This window comes from Thermobia domestica, chromosome 1 (genome assembly GCF_964235325.1).
Source record: "Thermobia domestica chromosome 1, izTheDome1.hap1.1, whole genome shotgun sequence".
NCBI classification, from domain to species: Eukaryota; Metazoa; Arthropoda; class Insecta; order Zygentoma; family Lepismatidae; genus Thermobia; species Thermobia domestica.
In genome coordinates, this window is record NC_137454.1 from 226,168,992 (window position 1) to 226,183,659 (window position 14,668).

The window sequence follows — 14,668 nt, forward strand, 5'->3', positions numbered from 1 at the left end:
TATATGAGACACTTGGATACCAAGTGGCTTAGGTTCTAACAATGGAAACATAGACTTTCTTCCATAAATGTCATTTTTTTTACATGATGTGAGTAAACAGTAAGGGTTCTACCATAAACTACATAATTATGGTTATAGTTACAAACTTAACAAAACTATCAATTTTTTCATGATGTATTGGATTGCATATTTCAAAGTTTGGGCTTAGTGCACTTGACAGCCAAGCGGTTTATATAGAGATTAACAATTGGATTATAATAGCTCATAATCTAATAAAATATCTTTGACATCATTACACATGCATAATCGAGTGAATATTTGATCCTTCTTCCGTCTTCTGCATGTTTCCAATAGCCTTTGAGCCATCGTTTCTTCGCATATCCTGTAGAGACGATAATGTTTCCTTTTTGTTAGTTTTGTTGCAAAAAAAATGTTCATATCAGTTTTCCAACTCATTAATGCTCTAGTCGCAACAGTCGATGACATTTCTCTGTAGCTGCATGGAAATGTTTCGTGTGATCCGTCTTCTTTGCAAGTTACAGCCTTCTCAGCGATGGACACAGTTCGTTCGTTGGTGTAGTTACAAAATTAAGAACGATGTCATAAAGGTGTGCAGTTTTCTTCAGTAGCTGATTTTAGACGATCACATACTCCAGTGTTCTATCTTCTTTCAGCATTTTATTTCAATTTTTCTAAAGACATCGGTTTCGGATTTTGTATAATTTCTTTTTTAGAGAATGATTGGCACATAATGAACAGTGATAAGTCCAAATATTTCTGCTGCTTTGTAGGAGGATTTGCTAGTTCCAGGGAGCTTTTGATCAGGCGTGTATGTGCATTACTTTAAGATTACTCACGCAGACTATCAGTCCTGAAAAGCACATAACAAAAGAGAAATCACAGTGTTAATTCCAGAAAATATATAACAAATTTATTATAGCAATCACATCACAGTAGCGCAGGTTAAATATTTGCTAGGGTGTTTCTAACTGACAAAATTTCAAAGTTTAAACAGAGACAAACAGTTAATCAATCATCGTAAACACATAAATATGGGGTGATTTTAAAGCTTAGGTTCTTCCGACTAGTTTCAGCAAGAATGATCCCGTTATCATTAGTCGTTTCTAGTCTACAGCCCAAATGTATATTCTAATACTCCGAGCGGCAGCCATCTTGAATTTGAGCCCACCATCTTGGATTCTACCCGAATCAATTTGTATGTCATATCACATGTTAATGCTGACCACACTGAGAAAAATCCGTTCTCCGGACAGCGGTATATTGAACAAATATACGGAATCCTTTTGCTTACTACATAAATCACTATGGAGCATATGTTATCCATATGCTACATACGCACTGCCCTTAGATGTTACATCATGCTGTTGCAGAATATTTGACATCTAACAGTTTTCCGTACATCACATGCACATACTTATGTTACATTCCTCAGCTATATGTTAATACGTTCATTTGGATGTAAGATTCTTACTGTCTATATTGTTTCATACGGAAAGTACGTATAGATAGAACACTTATAGGGTAAGTATTATAAAACATGCGTTTTCAGTTATACGTTTGCTGTACGTTAAGTCTAAAAACTACAGGAATTACGCATGTAACCTATCTTTTTAAGTACGCCACCTACAATTTTTTCCTCAAAGCACTTGAGGATTACAAATCACAAAAGTTTAGCTCTGGAAAAAAAATTCCCACTCACACTCTGGCAGGTCCCGCTCTATAGCGCGAAAGGCTGTACAAAGCCATAATAATATTGTAAGTTACGCTTTTTAAAGGTGTTTTCATGAACTGTATATGTATCTGAATATGTTAATAGAAAACAAGCATTACAAATTCCATATATAGGTCATGTCTGGAACACATTACCTTCAGAAACAAAAGATAATAAAAAAAATAGTCACATGCTTGATCCATTCATTCTTAAGCTATAGCAATAAATATGTCACATAATAACTGAAATGAGATAAATTCCAAAATCTCCGATCACCTAATAAGCATAACAAAGAACGAGATTTATTAGTTATACTACTCTACCATAGCATTTGTACATTGTTAAATCGTGACCAAACATTAAGTTTAAATGCGAAAATATATGTTTATTATTATTATTATTTCTTCTAGATCCTAAAGAAATGAGAATATTCACTAAGAAACCTCTTCCTTGTCAGATATTACATCGAACCCAGTGCCCTTGCTTTATGTCAGACCGAGTTAATGCAACACAACTGAAAAAAGTTAGTCAAATTTGGGAAGGATTTAACAAAGTGGAAGAGGAACTGGTAAGTTGTATGTAGTACCTGCAATTTTTTATTATTAGTCCTAGTATAGGGTTGTTAGCTCTTACGCTATACGTTTTGTTTTCCTCACAAAATGATATCTTCCATTTTTCTGGAGTAAGTCATTGTCCTGTTAAAGTATTTTAATAAGTCAGTGCAATAATAATAATAATAATAATTTGAGGTAACGATTTTTCATGCACTGTAAACAACGCAATCCAACGATGCAACTTAGTACTCAGAGAAAAAAAAAAAAACTGCAAAATATTACGTTTCTAAGCAGCACTTATATAACCTGTTCCTCAAACTTTTGTTTAAGACTAATTTAGTTTTAGCATCTTTCAGTTTCAGTTTTCGCATCTTTCGCATATTTCAGTTTTAATGGTGAAAATATCACTTTTCATTGTTTACAATGAGAATTTGAGCGCCAAAATCCTTTTCCAAGGTTAAATCTATGTGCATCCCGTTTTTCGCTGACTATTTCTTAATGGTATGTCCGATCGTTAAATCGGGAAGTCGAGAAATCAAGACCACCCTAATCTAAAGGGTGGTCCAAAAGTGTCGGAACAACCAACGAAAAGCAGGGTTTTAGAAATATTGCAAAAGTAATACTGTAGGTTACTAGTACAGGTGAGGAGAAATCTTTTAGGACACGTAATTTTGATCTAAGTGATAATATGTAAAAAAAACAGTATCACGTAACAGTTTCAACACAATAACTGTGTCTTCATCAGACTTCCACTTCTGATAGAAGGCCTGATAGAATAGTTATTTTGATGAGTGGTATATTGAAATCCGCTAGTTTGAATTCCCTTTCATTTTCTTAAATTGAAACCATATGTTGTTATACCTTGTTTTCATCTGAAGTTTTTTTTAGAAATTCAATGCTATGTTTGTTTTTGACTTATCACTTTCCACAACTAAATTATGACTGACTTTTGGTTTTCGCAACATCGGTCACATGCCACGCATTTCTTCCGATTATAGAAAGTGTTCGATTTGTTGTCTATTCCGTTGAATTGTCAGAGACATTCTTTCTTCCATTGAGCCAAAAACTTGCTAAAATTGTTTTCAGGTATGCTTTCACATGCGTTTGTAATACATAGCTTTCGATTATCAATATCCCGAATTTTCACTGAATACACAATAAACTTGAGACGTCCTCAATGATAAAAATTTAGGGGAGTGACATCAGGGTAACATGGTGGACACTCCACAGCCATGTCTACCGATCCACAAGTTGGGAGACTGCACATTCAAATATTCACGAACACAATTTCTATCATGCGGAGGGGCACCATTGTGATGGTAGAACACAGGAAATGCCCAATCTTCAGACAAAAGAGATAGAGCAATTTATCTTCTTCCAACATTCAACGATACTCGATTGCTGTTAAGTGTCCGTTGATAAACAAAAGACTCAAAACACGGATTCCCTACACACCATAAATTTTCCAGGAATACCAGCACATGAACAGGAATTGATGTCTGACACGTAGCGAACATTCTATTTGTTTACCTCACTGAAACGTAAAAGTTGGTCACATCTGTGAATAAGACGTCGTAGGCGAAATGGGGATATTGGTGTATTTGCTCTGTTGCTCATTCCTCGAGTTCCAAATGCTGACCGTGGTCATCCTCTAACACAGTGGTTCCCAAACTGGGGGAGGCGTAAGCTAGGACAGAGATAAAATATGAAATTATGAACAAAACATAACTTATAATAAGTATTTATACTTTAATCGCAGGAATTTCTAAGTGCTACATGCTCGATATTTTGTTTTTTCCTATTCCTATTTAAGATTTCTACTTTATTAAAAGCTAAATAATTATACAATTATTATATATATATATATATATATATATATATATATATATATATATATATATATATATATATATATATATATATATATAAGTGGGTACAAAATGTTATTTCAGTGAATAAGATGGAGTTTAAACGTATCAAGTAAGAGCAAAGACAAAATTCAGTGTGATGGTTGACATTGCTTTTCCTTTACAAGTTTCCCTATTTTCGGTGATAAGTTCGACAAACACACCTGAACTCACTTTACACTTGCAAACGGTTGCAATATTTTGATTTTATCGTGATCAACGTTAAAAATCTGATTGACAGAAGTAAGTAGGTCGAGAACTCAACGAGATGTTTTAAGGCTTCTTTTGGTACTCTTGTATGAACAGGCAGGAAACAAAAGTTAAGATGCGGAGTCCTTTCTGGAGCCGATACTTATACTGAAAGTGAAAGAAATTAACCATTTCGGGTAGTATCGTTGATTGCTATAGAGGAAAGCCAGTGATGCTCTTTTCCGAAATTGATTAGGAGTTCTAGGAATGCATTACAACTTTATCCTTAATTCTCTACTAAAACCAGAAGTGATAGAAAAGCACCCAACTTCTTGTTTCAGTATTGATTGACATAAATTATATAGCGTAAGAGCTAACAACCCTATACTAGGACTAATAATAGCAAGAAAGTGTTTTCTGGAATTGATTTGGCGTTCTAAGAATACCCATGTATATAGCGTTTTTCTAATCCTCTAGTGAAACCTTATGTTGTAGAAATCAACCACTTCGAGTTTTAACCTTTTTAAATAAAAATTAAAATTTTAAAAATGCATTAAACAGCAAGAAGTTCTCTTCTATAATAACTTAAGAGTCGCAAAAGCATGCATTATCTATTTTCTATTCTCTCTACTGAGACCGGAAGTAACATATATCAACCACTTCCGTTTGAGACGTGGATTTTTATGAAGTGAAAACGGTTACCGCTAGCTTTAAGTGGTTCTCTGCAGTCGATTAAGCGTTCCAAGAATATATTAAATCTCCACTCTAGTTTCTCTATTAAGACCAGGAGTGGTAGAAATCAACTATTGCCGGTTTCATCGTTGAACATTATGAAGTAGAAACAGTAATTGATGGAGTGAAGCGGTTTTAACCCAATTGACTAAGTGCTCCAGAAATATATTCCGTCTCCACTCTGATCTCTCTAATAAAACTAGAAGTGGTATATATCTACTTCCGCTTCCGGTTTTAATAATAATTGAGAAAATATCACGTCATAGAAAATAAACTACTTCACGTAGTGTACACGTTAAAGTGCTACTTGTTTCAAATACAGTAAAACGTTTATGAACAACCGTCTCTTTAAGTTCCCCACCTTTCGTCACGATCAGTTTTTGAGTCTTCCGAAATATGCTATGCACAAGTATCAGAATTTCTATAGAAAGGCTATGCCCATGTGCCGATATATATTAGAGCAAAAGTGGTCACAGGATCCAAGAATTCTTTGAGGGGAAGATCAATCTATGGTGCAAAGTAATGGTTCCATCTCATCCGTTAGCTTTCTATTCAAACCGGAAGTGGTTGAAACTAACAATTTCTGGTGTCAATGTTGATTTCCATAGGACAGATATGGTAAACGGTAGGAACTAGTTGATTTTTGGAATTGATTCAGCGTCTCAAGGAAAGTTAGCTAGCAGCTTCATTCGCATGTCTCTATTAAAACCGAAAGTGGTAGAAATTTACAACAGAACCTAATACTGATCTCAAAAGAGCAAAAACAGTAAGATTTATCGGCAAGTGGTTTTCTGGAATTAATTTAGTGTCTCAACTACTAACTAAACCCTTAACTTAAACTGGAAGTGATAGAAATTAACCATTTTCAGTTTCAACGTTAATCGCTATAGATATATAAAAACGGTAAGATTTGCGACAATCGGTTGCTCGAAATCGATTCAACGGGTGCAGTGTACGTTCCACTCCTCTTGTTAACAGTCTATTCAAACTGGAAGTGGTAAAAGTTAACAGTTTTTGGTCTCAACATCCATAGCTATACTGAAAAGACGGTAATCGATATCAACAAGCACTTTATAAATAGATAGATAGATTCAATATCACAAGATTATATTTCATCTCTCACTTTATTTCTCTATCGCAACCGAAGGAACTATAGATCTACGTCGAATATCGCCTCCCAGTTGTAATATTAATCTCTTTAGAGCAATAGTAGTATAAGAGATAGCAAGTAAAGGCTTTTTTGAAACATAAAGGTAACCAAGAAAGTTCTGTCACTTTTTGTTGAGGTCTGTGTTCAATTGGCCCTTAAACCGTGAGTTGAATGCAAATGTAGATAAGGCGAAGGTCAGTTGTTGGTGTGAGTATATTCAACATACTACCTGGCTATGGCAGTTTAGTTACACCGTGAACTTGCGTAACAGCAGAGCGAACATGGGGCCTCCACAGAGCCTCATAAGGGCATGTATGCTGTACAAGTTCAAACTGGGGTCAAACGCCGCTGCAGCATGGTGGAAGATACACTAATTAATTTACCGTAATTGCTTCTACTTATGAAATATACATTCAGTAAGGCTTTCTTTTGTTATACGTAGTATGTATTGTAGAAACATTTGTTGTTATTCTTATATATATATAATCTCGTTTTAGGTTTCTAGTGGCAGGTACGATAAAACTGATAATTTTACCGTGGTATACCAAAACTTCTTTGAGGGGTTAAAAATACCAGCAGAAACTCCCCACGATTATATGTCAAAAGACTGCATGCACTTTAATGAAAAAGGAGAAGCTTTATGTAAGTATTATGAATAAAAAATATTCTAAATATAGTTTGGCATGATTAAAATGTGTGATCCTACGTCTATTGAGAAACCTCTGTACACTATCGATGAGTGGACCAAGGTCACGCGTACAACACAAACGCCGCTCTTGTTCAGAAAACAGGTTAGGTAATGTCACGTATTGGTATTGAGCTCTACAATGGCAATTTTGCACGAAAACACTGTCAAATCTTGTGTCACTAGGTTATTTTAATTTCTTTTATTTTCTATCGTAATTGTCCATTATTGGTTTATCCTTTATCATATTTTTCGTTTCTTTTTTCTTTTCATTTCTTGTGACTTTGCATTGTTTTTCACATATTAACCTTAAATTAAATTACAGTTTTAACATATTCATCTTAGAACGTGTATACGTTACAATTACTACCAGGAAAAGCATAAAATGTACATTAAAATTATATTTCATAATGATCCTTAATTGTGGACTTCTAAACGACGATCCTAGTCGCTAGCATAATTATCCCTTGAAGAATACATTTTTGACTAGTTATAATGGCTGCATCTCTTTGGTTCAGGACTGTTCATAGAAAAAATCTAACAAACTGGTTCATCCTCCAATTATAAATTCATTTCCAACACAACTTCACTCAATGATTAAGGATTATATTTGGCGGATCAATAAACCTCCCAGTCGTTCATATAAATGTTCATAATAACTATCACATTTTATATAATCAGATTTTACACATTTTAAACAGTTCTTTTTAATTTTAAAAGTTTTATTTTTAATTCATTAGAATTACAAGATTTCTTGCTTTATATGACCTTAAATGGTAATGAAAATTATTTATGAACATAAAGTAAACAAGCATCTTATGTAAATTGTGTGATGTATGATGATTCATGATCATTTTCATAATTTTCTGATATGTTATATTTTATTTATAATTTTTTGGTAATGTACAACACCACATTCAATGATAATGTACCATGTTAATTATTAGAAATTTATTCTAGCTATTTTTGGGATACATTTTTATATTATTTATTTTGTATTAAATTCATTTGTCGAATCTTTGGTTCACCGGTTCATTCTTCCGAATTGTACAGATATTAGGTAAAAGATCTTTGTCCATTAAAGAGTTGTGAATGTTTGAAATTGTGAAAATAATTTCTGAACACCCTGTATTATATCATATCCTTAACCACTAGCTTAGAAATTTTTTCTATATTGTCTGGAGAGATTCTTCAATGGGTACCATGTAACTAGGCCTCGTCTGGCATTGTGTGTGTTTTGGACATCTGACCGATACGTCATAATGTCTGGTGGAGTAATTACAAGATCGCAGGTTCGATACTTTTGTCTAACGTAATGTCACGTGATTTACGCAGATGACGATGCACATTGTCAGAGAAACATCGCCGTCGGATCAGTTGTGATTGGTGCTGCGAGTAGATTGTGTGACAACCTAATCCACATAAAAAACAAAATAGGATTCCGTTTTTTCTTACATATTTTCCTTTAAATAACCTAATATTTCTTTCTAATCATATTACCAAGTATGTTAGAAGTTATACGTCAGAGTTTCGCCACCCCTACTCAGCCCAATAAGATCGTAAGGTTTTGAGCCACATTCATGGCGGAAACGAGAGTAGGCCTAGCGATGCTTATAGTTTTCTTGCTTCATTGAGTTAATAGGATGAATATACATATGGGCAGATCCTCTATTTTATAACGCCATTGGATATTACATTGTCAGACTAGAATATAAATGTGATAACAAGTCAATTTGTTCCCAGTAGCGCTGCAAATCTACACTAATTAAAAAATATGGTTTAGGATACCGATAAATGTGTGAGGTATTACTGCGTAGTTACATAACAACATTTTCAAAAAAAGAATCCAGATACTAAATTTGTAAATTCATACATATTACGATCTTAAACGGTTGTTTTTTACATTCTACTACCGAGAGTTCTCATTCTTCGTACAGGGAGAGTAAGAGTATTACATTGATACCCTCACTCGTGTAGCTGTTTGTGGCACCATTCATGCGTTGTAGGAGAATTTCTTCCGGACCGAGCATTTTAAGACACTGCGCGGTGCAAACTTGAATCGACCTCCTGCCTTTTTTCTTTTTCTACGTGAAATATTAAAAATACAGAAACGTTATTTCCTTCTTTGAGAAAGGTCAAAAAGCGTTGAAACAAATGTTTAATTGTTTCGAATAAGTCAAAATTACCAAAGTATTCCATCTAACCTTGCGGATCCCAAAATATAGGCACTTTATTCTAATAATTGCTACCTCCATTCATCCTTCCTCTACGCCAAAATTTCCAAAAACTCTACCTTATGTTACCACCCTTGTAACCACTGCCTACATTTCAAATTTCTAGATGAAGCAGTTCGGCCAAAGACTTTGATAAGGCAATCAATCAGTCTGGACTTCTTTTATACACAGAGATTTAATCACAAAAGCTTATAATATAGTATTCTGGTTGCTGTGTTTTTTAAACGATATTCCAGGAGGTGTAAAGGATGGCCCGAATGCGTGGCAACATCCTAAAAATAAGCAAACGCTGCGGAAAATGGTTGAGTGTATATCACAATGAGTGCTCCATCATAAATTTTACGCATTTGTCTTGAATGGATATCATAAAATGTGATATGTCATTTTAGTAGAACTTTTTTTGTAGAAATTGAATGGTACTTTTATTATTGTTCTAACACTAAACATTACGTAGTTAGGACTGTTCCTTTGTTTGTATTGTTGCAAGTAACTTACTATTAAAAGATGGCCTTCATGAATGAAAAGTGCATTGAGATCGTGTTAATCACTGTTTACCGTCGTCATACCGAAAATACTCTAATCAGCAATGATACTGTGTACAAAGTGCTGGAGAAATTTCAAGACTCTGGATCTATCGTAGATCGATCAAAGACAGGTAGACTACGCAAGGTAACGAACGAGCAACAACTGTGGCAGAATTAGGATCAGGATTTAGATTTCTGGGCTTTCGGCAGCTATCGCCATTTAGCCAGTCACATTTTGAGAAATGACGTCCCTCGATGAGCACACTATCCGAGGAAAGGAAAGAAAGAAAGGATTAGAGAAGGAAGGAAGCGACCTTTGACCTATAACTTACACACCATCCCAGCATTTGCCTGGTGTGAATGAGGAAAACCCAGGAAAACCTCATTGACGGTGGCTGGCCTGAAAAAGCGTTATACACTTTTTCGACCGAGTGCCCCAACCGGGAATCGAACCCAGGACCGCTCAACAACTGTGGCAGTGTTGGCATCATTCATTAAAACTCCTAAGCATAATGTAGCCTTTAAAAGTGGTGTTGGTTGAACATCAATCATACACTTTAGTCAGTGAATAAGTGGCACTCATAAGTTGCAACTTCACCGATATCTTATACAGGATGATCCAGATCACCATCTGGAATTTGGTCAATGGACACAGAGCATGTATGACAAAACCCCAATTTGCCTCTGAGATATTGTTTGCCTTATGAGCAAGGTTAACTAACACGGGAAAGGTTAATTAAGCGTTTCACGTGTCGGAGAAGGTTAACTAACAAAACGAGTGGTGCTGGCTGGATAGTAATACGGATTGATTTGACACATCCACTAGTGTTCTTGGGAAAGTGATAGTGTGATGTGCCGTATGGAGGACTTGCGTTGTGGGTTCGTTCTTTATCAACGTGACCCTATCGTAATGGATTAACGGTGCATGTTATAAGATGATATCTTGTTATCTGCTGTCGGAGCTGTATCTGCCGTACGTTTTTCCAGTACAATAGTGCTCCACCCCATTGCAATAACTGTGCAGGCAAGCAACTTGATCAGCAATTTCCTACTACGTGGATTAATCGGTGAGATGCATTGAAATAGCCTGCTCTGTCTTCTGATCTGAAACCACTGAACTGCTGCCGTAGTCATGTGAAGTCTGTTGTGTATGCTGTGAAAATTAGGTACGTTTACTATCTCAATAACTGAATTGTAGATGATGTTCCAACATCACAGCCAATGTTTCGTGACTGAAAAATCAGACTCCATCTGAGACTCAGCCGGAATGAAAAACATATTTAACACATTCTGTAAGAGTGCTGGTACTTACCGTATGTCTAACATCTTTTGTTGGAAACACAGCAAGAAACCAGTCATAACTTCGTAATGGTTAGATGTAGACCGAAAATAATAGTACCATTCAATTTCTACGAAAACTTACTATTAAATGGTATATCACATGCTAGTATTCCCAAATAAGACCAGTTCAAAATGTCGTATTTCAAGAGAGCAGATGTCATTATTATATGCCTTCAGTTTCCGTTATCCCTGTTTTTCATATATACTGTTACTTTGATTATATTTGGAAGGATTTACCACTTATTAGGGGTTTTCATACTTTTGGACGATCTTGTATTGTGCATGTCAAAATCAGTCCTAAAATGGAATAAAAATTTAAATTGCGTGATAAATAGAAAAGATTAAATAGATAAGGAACAAACTTTAGTGAAACACTTTTTTCGTTATAGCTGTAAAAAGTTCAAACGAAAGAGTAAATAATTATACTGATATTTTCTTGTGCTTTTATTTTGCAGGTGCATTTGGTCTATGGAGAAATATGCTTGATCCAGTGGGTAATAAATCTGTAGAAAATTTATTAAATATGAAGACTATACCCTGTCCAACGAAATCAGCACCTTTCCTTTTCACGTCAAAAAATTCTGTTACGTTTTTGAAAACTGGTAAACAGACCGACGAATAAGTATCTAATGTTATTCGGTTTACAGCAGATCAATTTTGACAGGAAAGTAGAGAAACCTCACCGCTATCATCGATGGTGTTACATTAGAGCCAATCACTGTAGTCAATTACCAGTCATCGAAGTTTTCCTTGGAAAAAATTCCGGCGAAGCACGACAAACGGAATCCGGTCTCAGTCTAGTTTGCAAGGTTTCCAGATACTAACAAGACCAAGGCGGACGCAAATATTGGGGTGTCTTTCCGTTTGACTTGTGTCCAACTGTATAGTTGTAGTATGTTGATCTGAAATACATGTGTCATAATGAAATACTTGACGTATCTTGCACTGACCTTTACGTGGTTATCAACCTTCACTATCAACAACTTTCTCGCATGACTCGATGTCGTAACAACTATAAACCTATAACGGAAAATTTCATAGAAGTGGAGAACAAAGATATATCGGCTCTTAACATCGTTTTCTTGGTATGTCGGGACCCGAATATGATAACCAACAGTAAGAAGGATGTATCATCACCCATTATGACGATTGTCTGTAACTTGAATCCCGCCGACTATTATTAATACAGATTCACGTAGTTCTTTTTTTTTCGTACTGCAATGTGGTGCGAGAGCAGATAATCCAAAAATACAGCTGAAGTAATTTAAGAATGACTGTGTTCACAATTAAGGGTGCAAATTAAATATCTGTCCTATCGCACGTTGAATTGATGGATATTCCAGACACTCAAATGAGTGGATCTATTGAAGTGCGACAGCTGTCACTTCTCTTCGAGTTGAGACGTAATTACACACTTATTGACTTAGATTGCCCCTTTTCAGTACTGCATTCCAGAAAGACATTCGTATAAATAATTGGAAGTATTTTAAGGTAAATTTTGGATACCTAAGTAACTTCGAGACCGTAAATTCTTGTAAGTTAAAAACTAGAAATCCTTCCACAAGCAATTGACACAACACAAATTCTGATTAAATGATTCATTCTCAAAAGTTATTAACTTTACTAAATTATCGGATTCAATTTTTCTCAATTGGACAAAATTACTATTACTGAATTACAAAACACTATAATTTTTAATAATCTCAAACAACATAGATCATTAACTGAAAATGAAACTACCAACGGATGCGACTTAAGCAATAAGGTTCTCTGGAATTTAATTTCTTTCAAGTTCTTATAATCTTATTTAAATTAGTATCTGAAATGATGTAGCATTTCAAAGTGTAATTACAACATGTTCACACCTCCTTTAAAATGGTAAATTCTTTGTTCAATATATTCAAGCCAGTAGTGTGCATTGAACAGTCATGCAAGTCACTACTAATAATCAACTAACAAGACTAATATCAAATTCCATTGATTACCAAAAGTTTCAGTTGGTCACTATATATATAATTCAACGGTTAATTTCTAAATCTGACTAATCTTCATTAGTCAAGACTTATTACTCTACTAATATTGTCGTAAATTTAACTTAACCGAGACATTAAAAATGTACAATCTACCCTATTTAGTTTTAGTATTATAATTTAAATACAGAATTTAAGATTTTAGTCAAAATAAGGTTAGGTTTTCTTTTATTGATTTATTAGTTTAAAAACGTAATCCTTATTTAGTTAAATTTGACTTTCAGTTTTATAACATGCCAAATTCCTCTTGTCCCACTTTAACATACGAATTACGACCATGAGTACCATGAATTTACCTCAAATTAATCATTTATTACTTACACATGAAGCTTTAATTTCCCCACTGCAATTAATTGTAAATTCTAGTAAAAGTTGAGAAGCAAGAAATCCTCAGGAAAATTCACGATTTTCACCAATATATGCCTGGTACTGAACTCACTACTTAACTGGATTCTTTTACTCGTGTGAACAATAAACATTTATATTTAACTGGGGTACTTAATACCATTTAGAATGTACAAATATTCCATTGTTAGGGTTTTTCTGTATTAATATAATAAAAATAACAATGTTTTCATTGCATTCAATTCTTTCTCAACTTAAGGCATTAGAAACAACAGGAACGAACGCAACTTACTTTAGTTCATAGAGTATTTCAATTTCCATTACGTTTCGATAAACTTGCATACAGTTACGACTACTCCCACATAAATCGAGTAGATTCACTCTTCGTTACTATTTTCACGAAGTCCTCCCTACGAGATCCTCTCTATAAGACTCTTCCAGCTCAGTGGCAGCTGGTTGTTGCTGGTGTTACATGGAAGCTTAAGGGGTAGGAAGGCTAACGATTCCTGTCTCTTCACCTCCTGCTTGGAAATTGAAGCAAGAGCACAAACTCAGCCACTAGAGAAGATATTTGCCTACAGATCTGTTGTTTTAAGGTAAAAAAGCTTTTTGTATACAATAAGATATCGTCTTTAGCATTGTTTTATTTAAAAAAAACGATTAACCGTTAAATCCTTCCTTCATTTTCACGAAACATACTAATTATTTTTTAACTAAGCCCAAATATCATGTTTCTTTCTTTAAAAAATAATGAAATCATCTTCCTTTGAAAAAGTAACTATTGAGATACGAGTATTTATACATTTTCTTCCAAATGCTACAAAAAGTACTTAACCGGAAACTGATAAAAAATAAATATTTATTTTTATAACTATAATTAATTTTTGAAAATCCTTTGTCATCCAAATTTAAAACTTTAATCATATTCAACAGTTTGTTACATTTCTACAATTATGTACTCTTTTTTTTTTTTTTTTTTTACTTCACCCGGTTGACAAGTCGACTTAATTATCGCATTCAGGATTAACCAACTAAAAACAACGTCAGGTATTTTCATATTTAATTTTCCGAAAGGGGGGATGCAACCAGTAAGAATTTTGAGAACTACGACCATTTACGACTTATAATAAAAGATAGATATGGAGAACAATCCTCTGTATTAATTTTAGAACTCTTTATATCAGTTTTCCCATCATACATAATTCAGACATTTTACATCAGAATTTATTGGCATATTTAAGTATA

General features: G+C 34.4%; 1 protein-coding gene across 1 annotated transcript in view; it reads left to right on the forward strand.

The window, feature by feature from the left end:
- LOC145667100 (phospholipase B1, membrane-associated-like) overlaps nucleotides 1-11,951 on the forward strand; it is a 37,475-nt gene extending 25,524 nt beyond the window's left edge. The window contains exons 5-7 of the mRNA XM_081734838.1: nucleotides 2,143-2,300; nucleotides 6,762-6,906; nucleotides 11,504-11,951. Of these exons, the coding sequence (XP_081590964.1) occupies nucleotides 2,143-2,300; nucleotides 6,762-6,906; nucleotides 11,504-11,670 (470 nt within the window). The 3' untranslated portion in view covers nucleotides 11,671-11,951. The remainder of the gene's footprint in view (nucleotides 1-2,142; nucleotides 2,301-6,761; nucleotides 6,907-11,503) is intronic.
- Nucleotides 11,952-14,668: the final 2,717 nt, after the last annotated feature.